Source organism: Octopus bimaculoides, chromosome 16 (assembly GCF_046866305.1).
Source record: "Octopus bimaculoides isolate indiv1 chromosome 16, ASM4686630v1, whole genome shotgun sequence".
NCBI classification, from domain to species: Eukaryota; Metazoa; Mollusca; class Cephalopoda; order Octopoda; family Octopodidae; genus Octopus; species Octopus bimaculoides.
The window spans coordinates 11,810,453-11,832,216 of NC_142943.1; the positions used below are offsets into that span (position 1 = coordinate 11,810,453).

Consider the following 21,764-nt stretch of genomic DNA (forward strand, 5'->3'; position numbering starts at 1 on the left):
ATTTCATCAGAGAAAAAGACATACCTTGAGATATTACATGCTGACCTATCAGTTCATTTCAGCAGGATCTAACCATCCCTTTACGAGCTTAATATATCCTCTAATTAGACACATATTCATTATACATACATTCATATATCTATCTATATATGCATGCATGTAGGTATATATATATATATACACACATATACATACATGCATGTATGTATATAGATGCGTGTGTACATATAAATATGTACACACATCTGTATACATACATGATTGTATGTGTGTGTATATATGTGTTTATATCATATATAAATTATGTGCATATATATATAAACACACACACATATATATATATATATATATATTCATACATGTATCTATATATGCATACATGTAGGTATACATACATTCTTTTATTCTTTTCTTTGTTTCAGTCATTTGACTGCAGCCATGCTGGAGCACCTCCTTTAGTCAAACAAATCGTCCTAGGACTTATTCTTTTAAGCCTAGTACATCTATTGTTCTCTTTTGCCGGACCGCTAGTGTACGGAGAGGTACACACACTAACATCGGTTCAATCAATGGTGGGGTGCAAACACATACATACATACATACACACACATATATATATACATACATACATACATATATATATATCATCATTGTCGTCGTCGTTTAACGTCCGCCTTCCACGATTTGACTGAGGACTGGTGAACCAGATGGCTGTGATTGAGAAGAACCGGCAACTAAAGTGAAATCGCAGCCATGCATATCTGGCCCTGTTAAGAATACCCCTGATGCATCGGGCAATATGATATGCTTGAGAAGACCTGTTGAGTCAAGTAAAACCAATATCGTAGCTGTGGCCAGGTCCACTTGATTGGCTCCTGTACCGGTGGCACGGAAAAAACGCCATCCGAATGTGGTTGATGTCAGGTCGGCCTGACTGGCTGCTGTGCTGGTGGCACATAAAAAGCATCCACTACACTCTCTGAGTGGTCGGCGTTAGGAAGGGCATCCAGCTGTAGAAACATTGCCAGATTAGATTGGAGCCTGTTGCAGCTGCTGGTTCTCCTGACCTCAGTCAAACTGTCCAACCCATGCCAGCCTGGAAAACGGACATTAAACGATGCTGATGATTCTATATATATATATATATATATATATCACCTTGATCGACCAGTCCGATGGACGTCCATTTGACACCACTGGTCACAGAACACTGTCCATTCCTCTCTGGATTGTGCCTTCCTCATCCACGTGGTCCCAATCGCCCTCCTAAAATCGTAACTCCACCGCCGTGGAGACCTTCTGAGTGGTCATTTCTGCTCGCATGGGTCCACCGATTATTGGTGAGCCGGGCGACGTGTCCAGCTCATCTAAACTCACGCCAGACTTCTGTCTGATCACCTCACTACTGATGTGCTCTCTCAACAAGATTCCAAGCATTGACCTCTCTATGGCTCTTTGAGCTGTTACCAATCTCTTCTCTCTTTGTTGTAGCCCATGTTTCACTACCATATAACGTTGCAGGTAGAACTGTGCTATTTATCAGGTTGGCGCGGGTGGTCCTGTCCAACCTTCCTTTGAGCACATCCCTTATGCCATTAAACGCCTTCCATCCGGCCCATATTCTCCGCAAGATCTCCTTTTCGATGTCTTGGCACATATTCACTTCGTGTCCCAGGTAGACATATTCCTTTACCTCCTCTATTTCATCATTGCCGACCACCATTCGGATTCATTGTAAGTAAGGAAAGGTCTTTGAGGGTTGCTTCTTGCCAATTCATATCATCAGGGATTGGTGTACTGAACGTATACCTCTCAGGGAAGGCCACCCTCAAGATTGTCCCGACCTATGCTCCCACAAGTGCCAGCAACGGCAAAGTGGAAGAATTTTCTCGACAGCTAGACAAAGGGCTGGCTGTGAAGTCCACTTACACCGTTGTGATGGGAGACTTCAACGCAAAGGTTGGACATGGATGACAAGAGGAAGAGTACGTCGTGAGATTTGGCATAGGAGAGAGAAACGAGAGAAGAGAACGTTTGGTTACCATGGCAGAGGCGAGGCGGCTCTACATCGGAAACAGCCTATTCAGGAAGAAGAAGAAGAGATGGACCTGGGTATCGCTGAACTCTGAGCATCGAAACAAGATCGACTACATCCTGGTCGATAAGCGGAGAATATTACATGACGTCTCTATCGTGACGCCATTCAACACTGGCAGCGATCATTGTCTGGGGAGGGCGAGGGTCCTCATCGACGGGACGAGGGAGAAGAAGGCGATGCATTTGGCGTCGAAGGGAAAATGCGTCAGAGTCTTCAACGAGGCAAAGGTGCGGGAAGCCATCATGCAGGAAACCTGGTGCAAAGGAGACGACATAGACGATGACTACAACTCACTGATAGGGAAACTAAAGGAGTGTCTAACGAAGGCTAAGGGAGTGTGTCTGAGAGAGAAGAAGGGAAGAGTCTCGGAAGAAACTACGAAGTTACTCGAGAAGAGGAAGAATATGAAGAGGACTATTGAAGATCACCTTGAATATTCCCTTCTCAGTGGAGTGATTTGTCAACAAATGAAAAGAGACTTTGAGGCATATCGGATGGAGAAGCACCTGAAGACTGCAGAGGAAAAGAACACCCTCAAGAAATATATGTATATATATTCCTTTATTCATTTGCTTGTTTCAGTCTTTTGACTGCAGCCATGCTGGTGCCCCACCTTTAGTCGAGCAAATCAGCCCAGGGACTTATTCTTTGTAAGCCTAGTACTTATTCTATCGGTCTCTTTTGCTGAACGCTAAGTTATAGGGACGTAAACACACCAGCATCGGTTGTCAAGCGATGTTGGGGGGACAAACATATACACACACATACATATATATGACGGGCTTCTTTCAGTTTCCGTCTACCAAATCCACTCACAAGGCTTTGGTTGGCCCGAGGTTATAGTAGAAGACACTTGCCCAAGATGCCACGCAGTGGGACTGAACCCGGAACCATGTGGCATCTTGGGTAAGTGTCTTCTACTATAGCCTCGGGCTGACCAAAGCCTTGTGAGTGGATTTGGTAGGCGGAAACTGAAAGAAGCCCGTCGCATATATGTATATATATATACATTCCTATACATTTTTTTTGTGAATCTATATAAGTATATACTCTTATATGAGTGAAAATGACTAACTCATTATGGTAAATATCAAAAGTAAAATAAAGTGGGTTATGGAGTTTATCAGATAACAAAAAGAGGGGTGGTCAAGGGGACTAGCTAGAAACTAGGAGGGTGATGTGTATAAGAGTGCATGTTCATGTTTATCTTGCCGTGCCCCTTCGCACACATATGGGTCTACACCCACATATCCATGAATGTACTTGTGCATCCACAAGCGGCCATAAAGATATAGATATATATTCATGCACACACATGAATATACAGTTATGTGCGTATGACTATAGAAAGTGAACAGTTGATATTGAGTTGTTAATTAACGAGAGTGTTATGTGGGAGGAAATGGTAAAAGTTATTGGACTAGGGGTGGGGGGTTGTATTTGTTTCAAGGTGTAAAATTGCTGAGTTTAACAAAGTGGGGTAGCCATTAATCAATAAACTAATCAATTTAATTTATTAATTGGTCCATTGGCCAGTCAATTAAGTACAAATTATCTATGGTTATGGTGAATAATGGGTACTACTATGGGAGAGGAGGATTAGAGAATTAACTAATTTTAATTATATCCAGAGAATGCATGTTTACCTATGTGCAAGCAAGTAATGTTTCGTTCCTCTCTCGGGTTGAGCAAGTGGAGTCTAGCCATAAAGATGAAAAATGTTTCATTAATACATAGGTAACATTTTATATTTTTAACACTATAACAGGGTGCTGAAGTAAGGCTGGACTCCCCTTGCTTAACCTGAGAGAGGAACGAAACATTACTTGCGTGCACAAGTTTCCTATTATCAAATGAAGATATTATCCTGAAAAGGTTAGGAGAAACTGAAAATCCGAATCTTATATGTTTATTATTAAATATTTTTGCGTATCTAGTGTTTCTAAAGTTTTTATTAATAATCTTTGTAGTAGATTTTATAAAGTTTGTCTTTAAATGTTTAGTGAAGGGAATTATTATCCATGTGGTCTTATGTAGGTCTACCTTGGTTGAGCATTGATTTGTTGTCAGAAAGTCATTTTTTCCCACACATGGTATTGGTTTCTTTTTGACTATGTTTTTAGGAAACTAGATCATTTCTATGAAAATAAAAAAACACAAACTGAACCTAGAACTTAAAAATAATAAAAAATCAGAATATAATGGTATAAATACAGTGTACCCTTGCTTATTTGCGGTTTGGCATTTGTAGTCCCGGTTATTTGTGGAACTGATAATTGTTCGCAGAATCATAAATATCATCTGCGATTTTTTATGGTATTTTTCATGGCAATATATACTTTTCCAAACGTTTTAAGGCTAAACTATTAATAATAATATACCGTATTTGCTGGTTTACTGGATACCCCTTTGCAGCTAAGATCCCTCTGATTTTTGATACAAGTACTTGTTTTTTTTTGTCTTTAGTCAATGTTATTTCTTAATTGACTCTATCTAGAAATCAAAGGAAGTGACTGCTATTCCCTTCAGATTTTGCTTTTGTGACCTGGACATCAGTATTTTGAAACTGACCTATTTTTCATTACATTTCAGACAGATTCAGTGCTGAGTTGCTGAAGCAGAAATATCATTATAGCAAATATTCTGCTCAATACCACAGATTTGCTTATCAGTTACTTGACCTTATCCACTTGAGCATGTCCCTTAGTTACATTATTTACATTTGACAGATATTTGTCTTCGTCTTGTTTGTTGTTAACAACAAACAAGATGAGGACAAATATCTGTCAAATGTAAATAATGTACATAATTTCTCATCTCTTAAATATGGAACTGTATTGTGTCCCTTAGTGGCTGACAATATGTGCATCTCTGATCATGAGCAGGAGTAGTGGAGGAGCAACATAGCCATGTGTTGAGAGGGGTTTGAATAAATTTTACAAAAGCAAAGTTTGAAGGAAATATTAACCATATTTCATTCTTTCTAGGGGTAAGCAAATAGGAAATAACAGTTACTATCCAAGGGCAAAAATTGTGTTACACGGTGTAATGAATTAAATGTAATTAGTAACAAGTATGGACTTACAAACATCACAAATCACAAGTAACAAAGAAAAAAAAATTGTTTTCTCCCCTGACCTTTTTAAATATGGAATCTATAGGTAAACTGAGTTACTCCCTTTAGAAACAACATTCCCAGGTATTCTTGAGTGTTTTGGTTAAAAAGGAATGAAAATAAATTAGAGCAATTGAGCAACAAGTTTACACTAAACGTCCAGCAGATTACACTTAGGTGGTGGCTTTGGTAGACTTATCAACAAATGCCTGTTGTTATTCAGTTGTGGCTCTTTACATTCTGAATTCAAATCCCACTGGAGTCGACGTTGTCTTTCATCCTTCTGGAGTTGATAAAATTAAAAGCATCAGCCAAGTACTAGGGTTGGTTTATTACTTGAACAGGGGGAATGGAATTATAATATTCATTGTCACCAAGGCAGTGAGATGGCAGAATCATTAGCATGCCAGGCAAAATGCTTAGTGGCATTTCATTCATCTTAACAATCTGAGTTCAAATTCTGCTGAAGTCGACTTTGCCTTTCATCCTTTTGGAGTCAATAAAATCAGTACCAGTTGAGCACTGGGGTCAACGTAATTGATTTTTCCCCCCACACCAAAACTGCTGGCCTTGTGCCAAAATTTGAAAGCAATATTTCTTGTCACCCGTGTTTTATGTCTGCTTTTTCATGCTGGGTTGGGTTGACAGTTTTTTCTGAAACTGTTTTAGGATCAGGTGCTTATCTTATTGGCAATCCTTCTTACAACATGCAACCATCCTTCTTACAACATGTAGCATATCTGTTCTAAAAACTGGGATACAGTACATGTGAATGGAATTGTAATAGAAGACAAGTATTTACAACAGTGGAAGCAAACCTGCTACTTACATACATTTCAACATCATGCATGTCTATGTTTTGTGAAACCCATTATTTTATTATTAATTCTACCTCCTGTAGTAACTCTACTTGCAATACCCACATCCTCAGTATAACAGAACTTACCTTTCACTTCCGTTGAAGTAATCTGTAATCTTCATTTCATAGCTTTTCATACCATTTTGTGTTCCTGTCAGCCTGTTTGGGTCTGATGCACATATTACCAGGCTTGAGCAGATGTTTTTGTGCATGTCTGTGGGATGGGGTAGGAGGTGCATATAGGCTGAAGATTTTCAAGAAAGCCTTTCTCTCTCCTCTTCCCCGGTTAGTAGCAAATGGGGCTCCTTTGGTAAAGAATTGTTTTGTTATAAATAGTTCTATGTAGGGCTTTTATTCTAACGAGTGGCTGTGTGGTAAATAGCTTGCTTACCAACCACATGGTCCCGGGTTCAGTCCCACTGCATGGCATCTTGGGTAAGTGTCTTCTACTATAGTCTCGGGCTGACCAAAGCCTTGTGAGTGGATTTGGTAGGCGGAAACTGAAAGAAGCCCGTCGCATATATGTATATATATGTGTGTGTTTGTGTGTCTGTGTTTGTCCCCCTAGCATTGCTTGACAACCGATGCTGGTGTGTTTATGTCCCCATCACTTAGCGGTTCGGCAAAAGAGAACCGATAGAATAAGTACTAGGCTTACAAAGAATAAGTCCCGGGGCTGATTTGCTCAACTAAAGGCGGTGCTCCAGCATGGCCGCAGTCAAATGACTGAAACAAGTAAAAGAGTATTACTTGTAAGTACATCATACATACCATATGTACACACACACACACACACACACACACACACACACCTGTGAATCATAAGTAAATCATATATTTAGCACTGAGTATTAAAACACTTGATGGGCAGTGTGAAATTGGAGCTTTTATCTCACATCTTGTCTTGGCCTGTTATCTTTTGAAATGAGATTTACATCTCACATCTGGCATGGACCTATAACCAGCTTTGCCTGAGCCTGCATATTGCTAACCCACAGTCTTCGGTGTACTTCCTGATTACCCACATCTCTTCCTTTCTCCCTTCTGGCATTGTCCATTGTTTTCCAAAAATGTAAATTTCTCACTCCAAATCTATCAATGGTCTGTCTTGATTAACTTTAATCAAAGTTAACTTCAATTGAATTACAGATATAAGCAAAAAATGGCAATTAGATTTTTGATTCTTTTTTTTTATACTTACAGATTCCTTCAGAGGAAGAAAACCATAGTGGAATTGATAATTTGCAGATTTCAGGTAATTATAGAAACTTTTGTCACTTGATTTGCTAAACTGACGAGTATTGGCTTACTCTTTTACTCTTTTCAGTCATTTGACTGCGGCCATGCTGGAGCACCGCCTTTTAGTCGAGCAAATCGACCCAAGGACATTCTTTGTAAGCCTAGTACTTATTCTATCGGTCTCTTTTGTCGAACCGCTAAGTTATGGGGACGTAAACACACCAGCATCGGTCGTCAAGCGATGTTGGGGGGACAAACACACACGCAAACATATACACACACACACATACATACATACATACATATATATATATATATATATATATACATATATACGACAGGCTTCTTTCAGTTTCCGTTTACCAAATCCACTCACAAGGCTTTGGTCGGCCCGAGGCTATAGTAGAAGACACTTGCCCAAGGTGCCATGCAATGGGACTGAATCCAATACCATGTGGAGATTTAAAAGTCATTGGAATGTTAATGGGAATGCAGTCCATCGATGTTACTGCAAAAGCAAAGCAGGCCTTCAACAGAAAAACACGTTTGTAGAAACACATTTCTCTGCCAAAAATAAGTTATACGAACACCGTGCTCTAGCAGATACTTCTCCTTCAGTCCTGATGCCAACAGTTCTGCTTTATCTTTTGAGAGGGATAGGTCTCTGACAAGGTCGTTCAGTTCAGCTTGGGAAAATTTCTGAGGTTCAAAGCTATTGTCATCAGCCACGTAATCTTCCTCAGCAGCACTATTGTGACAGTCAGCATTATCATCTGGTGGAACTGGAATTGGCAGACTTCCATTGTGAGGCACAGGTCTCATTGCAGAATCCTAATTGGGATACACAATTTTGTGTTTATTCTTCATAGAAAATCCTGTGACATTTATTTTGCAAAAATAACAGTCATTAAAATGGTCTTTCAGCTCCCTTCATATCATTGGAATGGTAAAAGGCAAGGACGACTTCTTAACGAACCAGTCACGTAAGCCATTTGAGCAAGCTGAGCAGATAAAATGTGGTGCCAATAACTTGTCCTGATCTCCAAGAGGACAGTCAAAGTATAGCTTATAAATCTTCTTGATCTCTGGGGTTATTGTGCATTCTTGAGCTTTCACAATAAATTGTCCACAGACATAACAAAACAATTTCTACACAGTCTTGACATTGTTAACACCGTAAAATAAGTAGTTATACTTATATTGAATTTGATGAGATATTTCATCAGACCAATTATGACTGGACAATTTAAGATGTTGAAATACCTATTTCATTAGACAAAACTTGATTGGTTCATTTAAGATGATGAAATATTGCATCTGAACTATGCAGCAATGAGTAATGTAGTTTATTTTAAAGGTATGTTTCCATGGTGGAGGCGCAATGACCCAGTGGTTAGGGCAGCGGATTCGCGGTCATAGGATCGCGGTTTCGATTCCCAGACCGGGCGTTGTGAGTGTTTATTGAGCGAAAACACCTAAAAGCACCACGAGGCTCCAGCAGGGGATGGTGGCGAACCCTGCTGTACTCTTTCACCACAACTTTCCCTCACTCTTACTTCCTGTTTCTGTTGTGCCTGTAATTCAAAGGGTCAGCCTTGTCACACTGTGTCATGCTGAATATCTCCGAGAACTACGTTAAGGGTACACGTGTCTGTGGAGTGCTCAGCCACTTGCACGTTAATTTCACGAGCAGGCTGTTCCGTTGATTGGTTCAACTGGAACCCTCGACGTTGTAAGCGATGGAGTGCCAACAACAAATGTTTCCATGATGTAAATGAAATACATGCGTACACATCATCAACTGGAAGTTCTATATAATGCATGAGCTAAAACCTCAAAAATTTCTCATCTTGAAAACTGTACGTGATATCAAAAAACTAATTGTGTATTTGAAATCAGCATTAGAAACTAGACTGAGTATACCTTGACATATGCTTGATGAAAAATACTTGTTGACCAGTGTAATTAGTCTGTGGTAGAGTGGAAAATCAGGAAACAACTTTTTCAAGAGTTTATAACTTACTGTTTATTTGAAAGTAACAATGTTTGTTCAGATACTTCATTTTCAAGCTTTTAAAAGTTTTTTTTTATTTCCCTCTTTTTTTTTGTAGACAATTTAAATATGGCTGAAAGTGTGGTGAGTATAGCTTATTGTTGTTATTATTGGTGCAAAGGCGGTAAGCTGGCTTAATCATTAGCATACTGGGCAAAATGCTTAGCGGTATTTCGTCTGCCTTTACGTTCTGAGTTCAAACTCCGCTGAGGTCGACTTTACCTTTCATCCTTTCAGGGTCGATAAATTAAGTACCAGTTATGTACTGGGGTTGATCTAATCGACTGGCACCCCTCCCCAAAATTTTCAGGCCTTGTGCCTATAGTAGAAAAGAATTATTAGTATGCTGGGCAAAATGCTTAGCGGTATTTTGTCTGTCTTTACGTGCTGAGTTCAAATTCTGCCAGGGTCAACTCTGCCCTTCATCCTTTCAAGGTCGATAAAATAAGTACCAGTTGAGCACTGGGGTCAGTGTGATCAACTAGTCCTGTCTCCTGAAATTTCAGGCCTTGTACCTATAGTAGAAAGGTTATTATTATCATTATTATTGCAAAAAAATTTTTAAAAAAAGGCAGCAGGCACATTGGGCAAAATGCTTTGTGGCATTTCGTCTGTTTTTGTGTTCTGAGTTCAAATTCCACTGAGGTTGACTTTACCTTTAATCCTTTTAGCATTGATAAAATAATCCTTTCTACTATATGTACCTACTACAATAGGAATTGTTTCTGATTTTAGGCTCCACATTCGAGTTACCTCTATTTCCAGATCTTTGTATTTTGGAAGTGTCTCCGTTTCTTTTAGAGAAACATCATCTGTTGGTATTGATACATCGATTAGAAGGCATCTTTTTTTCTTGGTGATTTCTGACAACTATATCCAGTCTATTAGCCTTGATTTCACTATCCGTGTGTATTGGCATATCCCAGAGTATGGTTACTTTCTCATTTTCTGTGACCTTTTCTAGGGTGTGCCTATACCATCGTTTTTTTTCTGTTGTCATTTCATAGTGTTGTTATAGCTTCCAGTGTATATAAGTCCCAACACTGTCATGTCTGAGAATATATTATTATTATTATTATTATTATTATTAATATCATTTAAGGTGGCAGGCTGGCAGAATTGTTAGTTCACTGGACAAAATGCTTAGCAGTATTTCGTCTGCCACTACGTTCTGAGTTCAAATTCTGCCAACGTCGACTTTGCCTTTCATCCTTTCAGGGTTGATAAATTAAGTACCAGTCAAGTACTGGAGTCGATATGATCGACCTATCCCCTCCCCTCAAATTTCAGGCTTTATGTCCATATTAGAAAGGATTATTATTATTATTTCTGACTCTTTACATTTTGAGTTTAAATTCCCGCCAAAATCAACTTTGCCTTTAATATTTTTGGGTTGATGAAATAAAGTACCAGTGAAGTGCTTGGATTGATGTAACTGACTCACTCACTCCCTTCAAAATTGCAAGCCTTGTGCTAAAATTTGAAAGAAATTATTATCATTATTCTGAAAGGTGGTTAGTTGGTAGAATGTTGGATAAAATACTCTGCAATATTTAGTCACCTCACTTCGTGTTCTGAGTTCCAAATCCGGCTAAGTTTGATTTATGCCTTTCATCCATCCAGAATTGATAAATTAAAGTACCAGTCAAGTACTGGGGTTGATATAATCAACTGGTCCCCTTCACTTCAAAAATTGCTGGCTTTGTGCCTATTATTTATAAATGACAATTATTCTAAGAACAGTTAGTTGGCAGAATTATTTGAGTATTGGCGTTAAAAAAAATACTGTGCAGTGCTTGTTTTAGCTCTTTACACTCTTGGTTCAAATCCTGCTGAGGTCGGCTTTGCCAATCATCCCTCTTTGTTCAATAAAAAATAATCCTGGAATAGTCGAGGGATTACTGTACACAAGAATTGATAGCTGGTTGGTTGGAATGTGAGCCCTGATTGTGAATGTTGCTTTGGAGTGAGCTGGTTGGGAACTTCTTAACCCTGTAGATGAGAGATTGATGGATCCCACTGGCAGACAATGGATTGATGAATCCCATTGGCTAGGAGTTTCTTGTGCCAGACACGGTGAAAAGGAAGCCTTTACTGATGTTAAAGATAATGGTAGCATCACTCACCGAAGTTTTCAAGAGTAAGAGATCACTGGTGTTTGGAGGTGAGAAAGTCTTTGCTTCCATAGAAACCATTGTGGTGGCCACTGAAAAGGGAAAGAAACTCGAGATAATGAAAGAGGTTGTTGTTTGTGGACTGTTTGTTGGGAGAGCAATAGGATGATAGTTCATAGGGTAAGAGGTATGTTGCCCATTTTCGGAAGGGGACGCTATGTTGTAGGCTTTTATAGATTGGAATAAATTCTTGTAGATAAGGAGAAAGATTGAGTACCTTACAGTCAAAACGCATTCTAACCATGACTATTCCAGCTTTTTTTTAACATAGTATAATGAGATTTGAGAGAGAGTTGGTTGCTATTTCTAGCAGGTTGAGTAACCATGTAGAAGCACCCTTATTGATGTGTGTATGTATACATGGAAGTATGTATGTATTTGTTGGCAAAACACGGTCCTATGCACAGGCCCTCAATTGTACTATGTTACCCAGTATCCACATGCTCCAACACAGAGCCCAGTTGTGCTTGTTGGGGTCACTTTACCACAACAGCAAGGTGGAAGGGGTTCAGTTGGAGGACGATGCAAACCCTACAAGGACACTCTCAAGACCTCCTTAAAAGAGTTCATTAATCTAGGGTCACGGAAGAGCCTTGCTGTTGAGATATCTATTTGGTAAAGTCTCATCAGGAAAGGGCTCAGAGTGTTTGAGCAAGCTAGGAATGGAAGAGGGAGCTAAGTAAGTTCATTTGACTGCGGCCATGCTGGAGCATCGCCTTTTAGTCGAGCAAAATCGACCCCAGGACTTATTCTTTGTAAGCCTAGTACTTATTCTATCGGTCTCTTTTTGCTGAACCGCTAAGTTACGGGGACGTAAACACACCAGCATCGGTTGTCAAGCGATGTTGGGGGGACAAACACAGACACACAAACACACACACACATATATATATATATCATCATCATCATCATCATCATCGTTTAACGTCCGCTTTCCATGCTAGCATGGGTTGGACGATTTGACTGAGGACTGGTGAAACCGGATGGCAACACCAGGCTCCAGTCTGATTTGGCAGATATATATACATATATACGATGGGCTTCTTTCAGTTTTCCGTCTACCAAATCCACTCACAAGGCTTTAGTCGGCCCGAGACTATAGTAGAAGACACTTGCCCAAGGTGCCACACAGTGGGACTGAACCTGGAACCATGTGGTTGGTAAGCAAGCTACTTATCACACAGCCACTCCTGTATATTAGTAAAAATAAAAAATAAAAATTACTTTGTAGCCATTGATTATTGAAAGCATGGCCATCACCCATATAGGTAGATGAAAGAGGAATTATTGTCATTGTTGTTTTAATGCCTACTTTTCCATGCTTGTATGGGTTGCCCTTTCTCCTGTCTATTGCCAACCCTCGTTTGTTTTCAAGCAAGGTAATATTTCTCCATGACCAGACATGTTTTTGTGGAATATTGGAAATGAATGGCATTGCTTGTATGATAGATTAATTTGTCAAAAGTAATCCTTATTTATTCACATTAAAAAAAAATTATCTGATATTATTTTGTAGCTTCAAGATAGGAAAGATGTAATTATTTTTAGAATGACATTGCAGGGTAGGTGTGAGATGCTGGTTCTGGCCAGTTTGAGCATAAAATGGGTAGAATATCTGGGCCGGATACAGCCGGTTTAAACACTAAAGGGTTAATGACATTATTCTTGTTCAAACTATTAAACTTACAAAAACACCTCAGTTTTGATGTTTCTATAAACAGACTATATACATACATGTTGCAAGGTCTGTATATAAACACCCCTAATTCCTATTAAAGGCTTCACCCTATTTAAACACTTCTCTGCCCATCTGGGAAGACAACGGCTTCATTTTATCCGCTGTCTTATATTGTTCCACTGATCTGAACATTTTACTCCTCACCTCTGAACTGACCTCTACTTTCTCTTTTGTTGTACAGCTACCAAAGAAAGATGGCACTGCTGAATCCTTAGGTTTGTTGGTTTTTAATTGTTACAGTTTGGTTGAAATCTTGGTGGAGTCTTGGCCAGAGTTTGGTGGGGGTGTTGGCCAGAGCTTGGTGGGGTACTGATCAGGATAACCAGTGCAAAAGATCAAATGTTTGTATCCCAGATATATTGTTACAATTATTGTTTACTATAAGCTGATGAGCTGGCAGAATTGTTTGGTATCGACCAAAATGCCTTGTGATAACTTGGGCATATGTCTTCTACTATAAGCCCCAGCCTAACCAAAGTCTTGTGAGTGGATTTGGTAGATAGAAACTGAAAGAAATCTTTTTGTGTGTGTATATATATATATATATATATATATATATATATATATATATATATATATATATATATATATAAAGGAATTGATAATCCAAGCAAAAAATTTAGTAAGCTCTCTGTACAGGTAAGATACATGAGGCTACCAAATTTATCCTTTGATAGATGGAATCCTGGTAATCCAAACTTAACAAGCTGTCACCAGTTCAATTTATAAATCCTAGGTTTGGCTACCAAGTATAAATTGGTAGGTTGATACTGAGTAATATATAAAAAATACAGAAGCGTGCACACGCGCACACACATACACACGCACACACATACACACGCACATTACCTAGATCAGCCAGACTGTCTGTCGCTGAGTTGGCTCTGCTGGCCACAGCATTTGCTACATTCCCCTTGTGCTCTTGCCATTCTCCTCCATGTTGCTCCAAACATCTTCCCACCTGATTTGGAAGTCTTCCCGAGTGGTCTCTTCTGCTTGCGCGGGTACCACTTGACAATTTTTCTGTGAACCTGCGACACGACCGGTCCGTCATAGCTTTGCGTGGTGGCATTCTGCGATGACGTCCTTCACTCCAGTTCTGCTCTTGATCTCATTCTGGATGTGATCTCTCAGCAAAATTCCCAGCATTGACCTTTCCATAGCTCTCTGCACCATAAGCAGATGTTGTTCTTCTCTCTTTGTCAAGGCCCAAATCTCACATGCATATAGCATTGCAGGCAAGACTGTACTGTTGAAGAGATTGGTGTGAGTTGCCTTGTCTAGGTTTGCCCTCAGCAAATCCTTCATTGAGTTGAATGCTCTCCATCCTGCTCTTACCTTTCGCGAGATCTCATTCTCCATCTCACGCCTCATAGTCACTTCTTGACCAAGATATGCATAACTGCTCACCTCTTCTATTTCATCCCTTAACACATATATACATGTATGTATATATGCTTGTGTGTGGAGGCACAATGGCCCAGTAGTTAGGGCAGCGGACTCGCGGTCATAGGATCGCGGTTTCGATTCCTAGACCGGGAGTTGTGAGTGTTTATTGAGCGAAAACACCTAAAGCTCTACGAGGCTCCGGCAGGGGATGGTGGCGAACCCTGCTGTACTCTTCCACCACAACTTTCTCTCATTCTTACTTCCTGTTTCTGTTGTGCCTGTGGTTCAAAGGGTCAGCCTTGTCACACTCTGTGTCACGCTGAATATCCCCGAGAACTACGTTAAGGGTACACGTGTCTGTGGAGTGCTCAGCCACATGCACGTTAATTCACGAACAGGCTGTTCCATTGATCGGATCAACTGGAACCCTCGACGTCGTAAGCGACGGAGTGCCAACAACAATATGCTTGTGTAAGTGTGTGTATGCTTGTCTCTCCTTGTCTTGACATCATGTGAAAGTTGTAAATGAATTTTTCATTCAAGCAGTTGCATTCATTTCCAGTATTCTGTGAGAACATGTCTAGCCATGGGGAAGTATTGTCTTGCTTGGAAATAAGTGAGGGCTAGTGACAAAGAAGGGCATCTAGCATAAAAAAATCTGCCTTAGAAAGTTCCCTTCTGACTCATGCAAGCATGGAAAAGTGGATATTAAATGACGATGATGAGGCAGACTTTGTGTTCATCATCATCATCATCGTTTAACGTCCGCTTTCCATGCTAGCATGGGTTGGACGATTTGACTGAGGACTGGGGTCAACTTTACTCTCCATCTTCCTGGGGTTGATAAAATAAAGTTGCAGTTATCTTCTAGGATCAGTGGTAGCAAGTTACTCCAGACCCTTTAAAACTGTAGGCCTTGTGCTGAAATTGTAAACCACAGTTGCTAACGAGTTATTGTTAATTAGTCCCAATTGAGCTTCCCTGTAATCAAGAGTATTCCACCCAGTATCATGTCTTTTGAAGAATATTTTGGTCTGCATTATTCAATGTGTCCCCTTTTTTTTTCTCAAGATGGTAGAGTATGATTTGATTGAGAAATGGCTGCTATTTCTAGCAGGTTGAGTAACTACATACAGCTTGTGTGTGTGTGTTGGGGTTTTCTTACCCTCTCTCTCTTACTTTCTCCTGTTCTTATCTGATCTCCCATCTCTTCCTCTACAGCTGTTTATTTTGTACCACCACCAACACATTACTACCACTTGTTTCACACGACCATCAACACCACCACCACACTTGCATCCTCATCATACCACCACAGCCACTACTACAACCAATATGCCACCACAGCCACTACTACAACCAATACACTATCATTTACCACCAACTTTCAACTTCTACTTACTACAGCCACAAATAAACTAATACCAACTAACACTTTACTACCACCAACATGCTACCACCACCACTACTATTACCTGTACTCGGCCAACCACAAGTACTCTACTATTACCACCACCACCACCACCACCAACACTCCACTACTGCCAATATACAACTACCACCTACACACTACCATCCACCAGTATTCTACTACTACAACCAATACACTACTATTCATCACCAACACATACTACCACCACCACTGCCACCAACACATACCACTACCTACCTTTGCATTGAAAGTCATTAACCAGGGTTTTCCATTCTTGAAAAACAGCAGTGAAATCGGAAGAGAACGAGTCATTAATTGTACTTGACGATGATATCCATAACGACCTGGATGCTGATTTAACTGCAAGCGGGAAGAAAATTAAACAGCTGGCTGGTGGCAAAAAGTGCATCACTACGAATACCACTGAAGGTGCCACCCCTGCTAAAATCCAGAAAACTGAGCAGAAGAAAGACAGTAAAGAAGGAAAGACCAAAAGGTATTGTTTATATATACATATATTGAGTTTTTGTGGTTGGTAACTGCAACTCCCCATGTTCCCTTACCTTCTATTTCAATATATCCTCCTCTCCCTCCTGCTTCTTTTTCCTTCTCCTCCTTGTTCTTTTTGTAGAGTACCTACTTAAATGTCTTGTAGTATTTGTTCCAGTTTTGTGTGTTCTCCATTCAAATCCTGTTTTGCCTTTCACGATTCGTGGATCGTGGCTGTGTGGTAAGAAGCTTGCTTCCCAACCACATGGTTCCAGGTTCAGTCCCACTGCGTGGCACCTTGGGCAAGTGTCTTCTACTATAGCCTCAGGCCGACCAAAGCCTTGTGAGTGGATTTGGTAGACGGAAACTGAAAGAAGCCCGTCGTATATATGTATATGTATATATGTGTGTGTGTGTGTGTATGTATGTTTGCGTGTCTGTTTGTTCCCCCAACATTGCTTGACAACTGATGCTGGTGTGTTTATATCCCCGTAACTTAGCAGTTCGGCAAAAGAGACGGATAGAATAAGTACTAGGCTTACAAAGAATAAGTCCTGGGGTTGATTTTCTCAACTGAAAAGGTGGTGCTCCAGCATGGCCACAGTCAAATGACTGAAATGAGTAAAGGAGATGATCAAAATCTCAAAGCTATGAGATAATGTATGAATAATTCAAAACAATGTGAATAAAAAAAGATATTACATTAAACGGAATAATCTAGATACTAAAGGGATACAGCAGCCAAAATACTAGGGAGGTGATTTTATCAACAATCGTCACCCATTCTCAAATTTATGGTGAGCTGGCTGAATCATTAGCACGCTGGACGAAATGCTTAGTGGTATTTCTCCTGTCACTCCGTTCTGAGTTCAAATTCTGTGAAGGCCAATTTTGCCTTTCATCCTTTCAGAGTCGATGAAATAGATACCAGTTGAAGACTTGGGTTGATGTAATCAACTCATTCCCTCCCCCAAAATTGCTGCCTTTGTGGCAAAATTTGAAGCCATTATTATTATTATTATTATTATTATTAAGGTGGCAGGCTGGCAGAATTGTTAGCATGTCAGAAAAATGCTCAGCAGCATTTTGTCTGGCTTTGTTCTAAGTTCAAATTCTACCGAGGTAGACTTTGCCTTTCATCCTTTCGGGGTTGATAAATTAAATACCAGTGAAACACTGGGGGTTGATGTAACCAACTACTCCCCTCCCCCTAAATTTCAGGCCTTGTGCTTTTAGTAGAAAGGATTATTATTATTATTATTATTATTATTATTATTATTATTATTATTATTATTATTAAGGTGGTGAGTTGGCAGAATCTTAGTGGCATTTGACTTTGTCTCTCATCCTTTCAGGGTTAATAAAATATAAACCAGTCAAGCACCTGAGTTTAGGTTATCGACTAGCCCCCCCCCCCCCCCCCCCCCCCCCCCAATTTCAGGCCTTGTGTCTATAGTAGAAAGGATTATGCTGAGTTGACAAACGTCCTGAAAATGACAACAGATTAAATATCTGATGGAATTTACTTAATCTCTCAGTTTTTAATAGAATTATTGTTCCAGTAACATGTTGTATTTGGTTCACATGGTGTAATGACAAATAATTGGCATTGTTCTGCATCAAAACAAAAGTAGTTTAATGTTGGAATGTAGGTATGAAAGCTATGTAAGGATTAAGATTATGTCGGGATATTAATTAGATGTGGTTAAACAGTTCAGTCACCACAAAAAGCCTTGGTTTACTTTTACCTGAAGCAAATATATTGGTTACAAATTTTGGCAGCAGTTTCAGGGAAGGGGTTAAGTCGATTATATTGACCCCCAGTGCTCAACTGGTACTTATTTTATCAACTGCGAACGGATGAAAGATAAAGTCGACCTCTGTGGAATTTGAACTCAGAACGTAAAAATGGATGAAATACCGTTAAACATTTCGCCTGGTGTGCTAATGATTCTGCCTGCTCACTACCCTACCCAAAGCATGTATTGAACACTGTTATATATGCATAACACTCCTCGTGTGTTTGTGTGTGTTTACAAATAAGAGAAAAGAATATTTAATTTAAATGTGTAGTAGAATTTGGTAGGGAGAGAATTTCTGTTCCTTGCTCCTATGTTAATACACACACATACACACGAGAGGGTGCTGAAAAGTTTCTGGCTTTGAGTAAAAGAAAATACAGGAGGATCAGTTAATTATGATTTTATGTAACATATTCCCCTCTCAGATTCACACACTTATTGCAGTGGTCCTTCAGTTTTTCTACAAGGTTGGGCCTCTAACTAGGCCTTTCACAATACCCTTAAAGTCAGAAACTGTGTGTAGGTGTATATATGTATAAGTTAATATTTAAGTGTTGGGTTTGTTCCTAGTAGTATGCCAATAAAGCATGTTCACTGCCTATGGCTACCTGATGCCATCCATAATAATTACACAACTTTTGCTGGATTATGTCTCTTGATGAGACACTTCTACACCGAGGGATGCACCACAACTACTTGTGTAGTTTCCTACCTGCAAGGTTATCGATGCAGAATGTGTTTGATGATCATTGTGAATAAAGTTTCCTGTGCATTCCATTTTCTGTCTCTATCGTCTGTTATATATGTATGTGTGTGTTTGTCCCCCATCTCTGCTTGACAACTGCTTTTGGTTTATCTTTTATCTTGTATTTGTTTCAGTCATTAGACTGCGGCCATGCTGGAGCACCACCTTGAAGAATTTTTAGTCAAATGAATCGACCCCCCAGTATTTTTATTTTTTCAAACCTGGTACCCTATCAGCATCTTTTGCTGAGCTGCTAAATTACAGGACTGTAAGCACAATGCCACCAGTTGTCAAGCCATGGTGGAGGACAAACACAGACACACACATATATATGTATATACAACAGGCTTCTTTCAGTTTCCATCTACCAAATCCATTCACAAGGCTGTGGTCAGCCCAAGGCTATAATAGAAGACACTTGCTCAAGGTGCCACACAGTAGGACTGAACCCAGGACCATGTTGTTGGGAAGCAAGCTTCTTACCACACAGCCATACCAACATCTCTAAGAATTAGCAGTTCACAAAAGAAACTGATAGAATAAGTACCAGGTTTTAAAAATAAGGATTGGGGTTAATTTGATGAGCTAAAACTCTTCAAGGTGGTGCCCCTGCATGATTGCAGTCCAGTGACTGAAATGAATGATAAAAGATGATATATATAATTGTTGTTATGAAGATTATGATAATAATGATAATAATAATAATAATAATAATAATGAATGGTGATGTCATAGAGTAAAATTTTTATTTTTCAGTCCTGCCAATTCAGATGACAAGAAAACAAAAGGAAGTAAGAATCTCTTTTATAATAATATATTTTTGGTGTTATTATCCCTGCCTTCTTGAGCTAGTTTTCCACCACATTTCTTTAAAATCATGGTAGAGGCCTTGGTCTCAGGAACCACTCATGTCTAGAAACTGAGGTTGGGGGTAAGCAAGAGCATGCTCCCTGTAGAAAATCCAGCTACGAACAAGTTTCATGATAGCAAAGGAGAATGGGCACAAGCCAGCCAGCCCAAAGGTTGGGGTGGGCTGCACCTGCCTACCTTTGTTGCTATGGCATTGAGGTAGATCTGGCCACCCCCGTTAACAGGGAGAAAACACTGGAGGATGATGATGATGTTGTTGTTAGCTTACTTCTGAAAGTAAATTCTCATGTAATCAAGCCTGCATCGTCTGGGTTTTTTGTTTCCCTGTTGGCACCCAGGTACTGTGACAGTGGTAATGGAGCTAGAGTATGCAGAGTGAAGCTGGATGGCATAGACTGACCTTGAACTCTGTTACATATGCATACTCAGTTGTAACTTCCTCTCTCGCTCCCTTGTGTTGTTTATAGCAATGCTTGGAAGTGAAGTGTGTAGAGTGTGGTTGTCTCAAAAAGATGATCAGGTTTCAGCTGCATCGGATCTCCTTGATTTTGCTGAGGAAAACGCAAACTTTTTTAAAATGGTCATAGCATAGGTGCAGGAGTGGCTGTGTGGTAAGTAGCTTTGCTTACCAACCACATGGTTCCGGGTTCATTCCCACTGCGTGGCACCTTGGGCAAGTGTCTTCTACTATAGCCTCGGGCCGACCAAAGCCTTGTGAGTGGATTTGGTAGACAGAAACTGAAAGAAGCCTGTCGTACATGTATATGTATTTATATATATGTGTGTGTCTGTGTTTGTCCCCCCAACATCGCTTGACAACTGATGTTGGTGTGTTTTCGTCCCTGTAATTTATCGGTTTGGCAAAAGAGACCGATAGAATAAGTACTCGGCTTACAAAGAATAAGTCCTAGGGTCAATTTGCTCGACTAAAGACGGTGCTCCAGCATGGCCGCAGTCAAATGACTGAAACAACTAAAAGAGAAAAGAGTAATGTGAATGAATAAGTTAGTGTTGCATTTGAATGAATGGCCTGAATGCTAAAAGCTTAAAAAATTAAAACCTGCCATCAAAATTTCATCACTGTTTACGTTCCCGCTTAATAATGAAGTAACAACAAAGTTATTTTACTAAATCCTTTGTTATTTTTCGAAAATGAAAGGAGTGAATTTCAGCAAACAACAAAAACGTTAAATTTTTCTGTATCATATTTCTAAAGCATTTTTCTTTTCTTCTTTCTTCTTTTTTTTTTTCTAGAGGAATCTGTAAACGTGGCTGAAAAGAAGGTCAGTGTAGATAATTTGAAAATTTTTGTGTTTTTATCCTGCATTTTTTCTGATTCAGTAATTTACTTGCCACTCGTTATAACATTGGTGGATTGACTAATTGTTTTTTTTTTCTGACAGCTGGATGCCTTTACTGCTCACTTGTGACATGTCTGAGTTTTTTTTGTTTTTTTTGCTGTTTAGCTCTAGATCAAACTTGATTAAGCAGACTTGAGACCAGTGACATCCCATCCATGGTCATCCTTGTCTTTTTGGGGGTATCCTGAAGTGTCTGTTCTTCATGTCCTTTCCTTATTTTAGATTGGAGGAAGACTTGGCTACCACTTCTAATAGGTTGATTGGCCACGTAGAGACTTCCTTGTCAGCTCATATGTTGGCTCAAGGCATCAGTATATTTGAAGAGGAGGAGGTGGTGGTGGTAGAAGTAGTAGTAGAGCTAGAAATCAGGAGATGACTGTTACCTGCAGCCAACCTACTC

At 39.7% G+C, this 21,764-nt stretch overlaps 1 protein-coding gene across 1 annotated transcript in view; it reads left to right on the forward strand.

The window, feature by feature from the left end:
• LOC106879420 (uncharacterized) overlaps positions 1-21,764 on the forward strand; it is a 36,170-nt gene that overhangs the window by 1,562 nt on the left and 12,844 nt on the right. The window contains exons 2-7 of the mRNA XM_089364143.1: positions 7,276-7,327; positions 9,423-9,448; positions 13,458-13,491; positions 16,383-16,593; positions 19,890-19,924; positions 21,258-21,286. Of these exons, the coding sequence (XP_089220269.1) occupies positions 7,276-7,327; positions 9,423-9,448; positions 13,458-13,491; positions 16,383-16,593; positions 19,890-19,924; positions 21,258-21,286 (387 nt within the window). The remainder of the gene's footprint in view (positions 1-7,275; positions 7,328-9,422; positions 9,449-13,457; positions 13,492-16,382; positions 16,594-19,889; positions 19,925-21,257; positions 21,287-21,764) is intronic.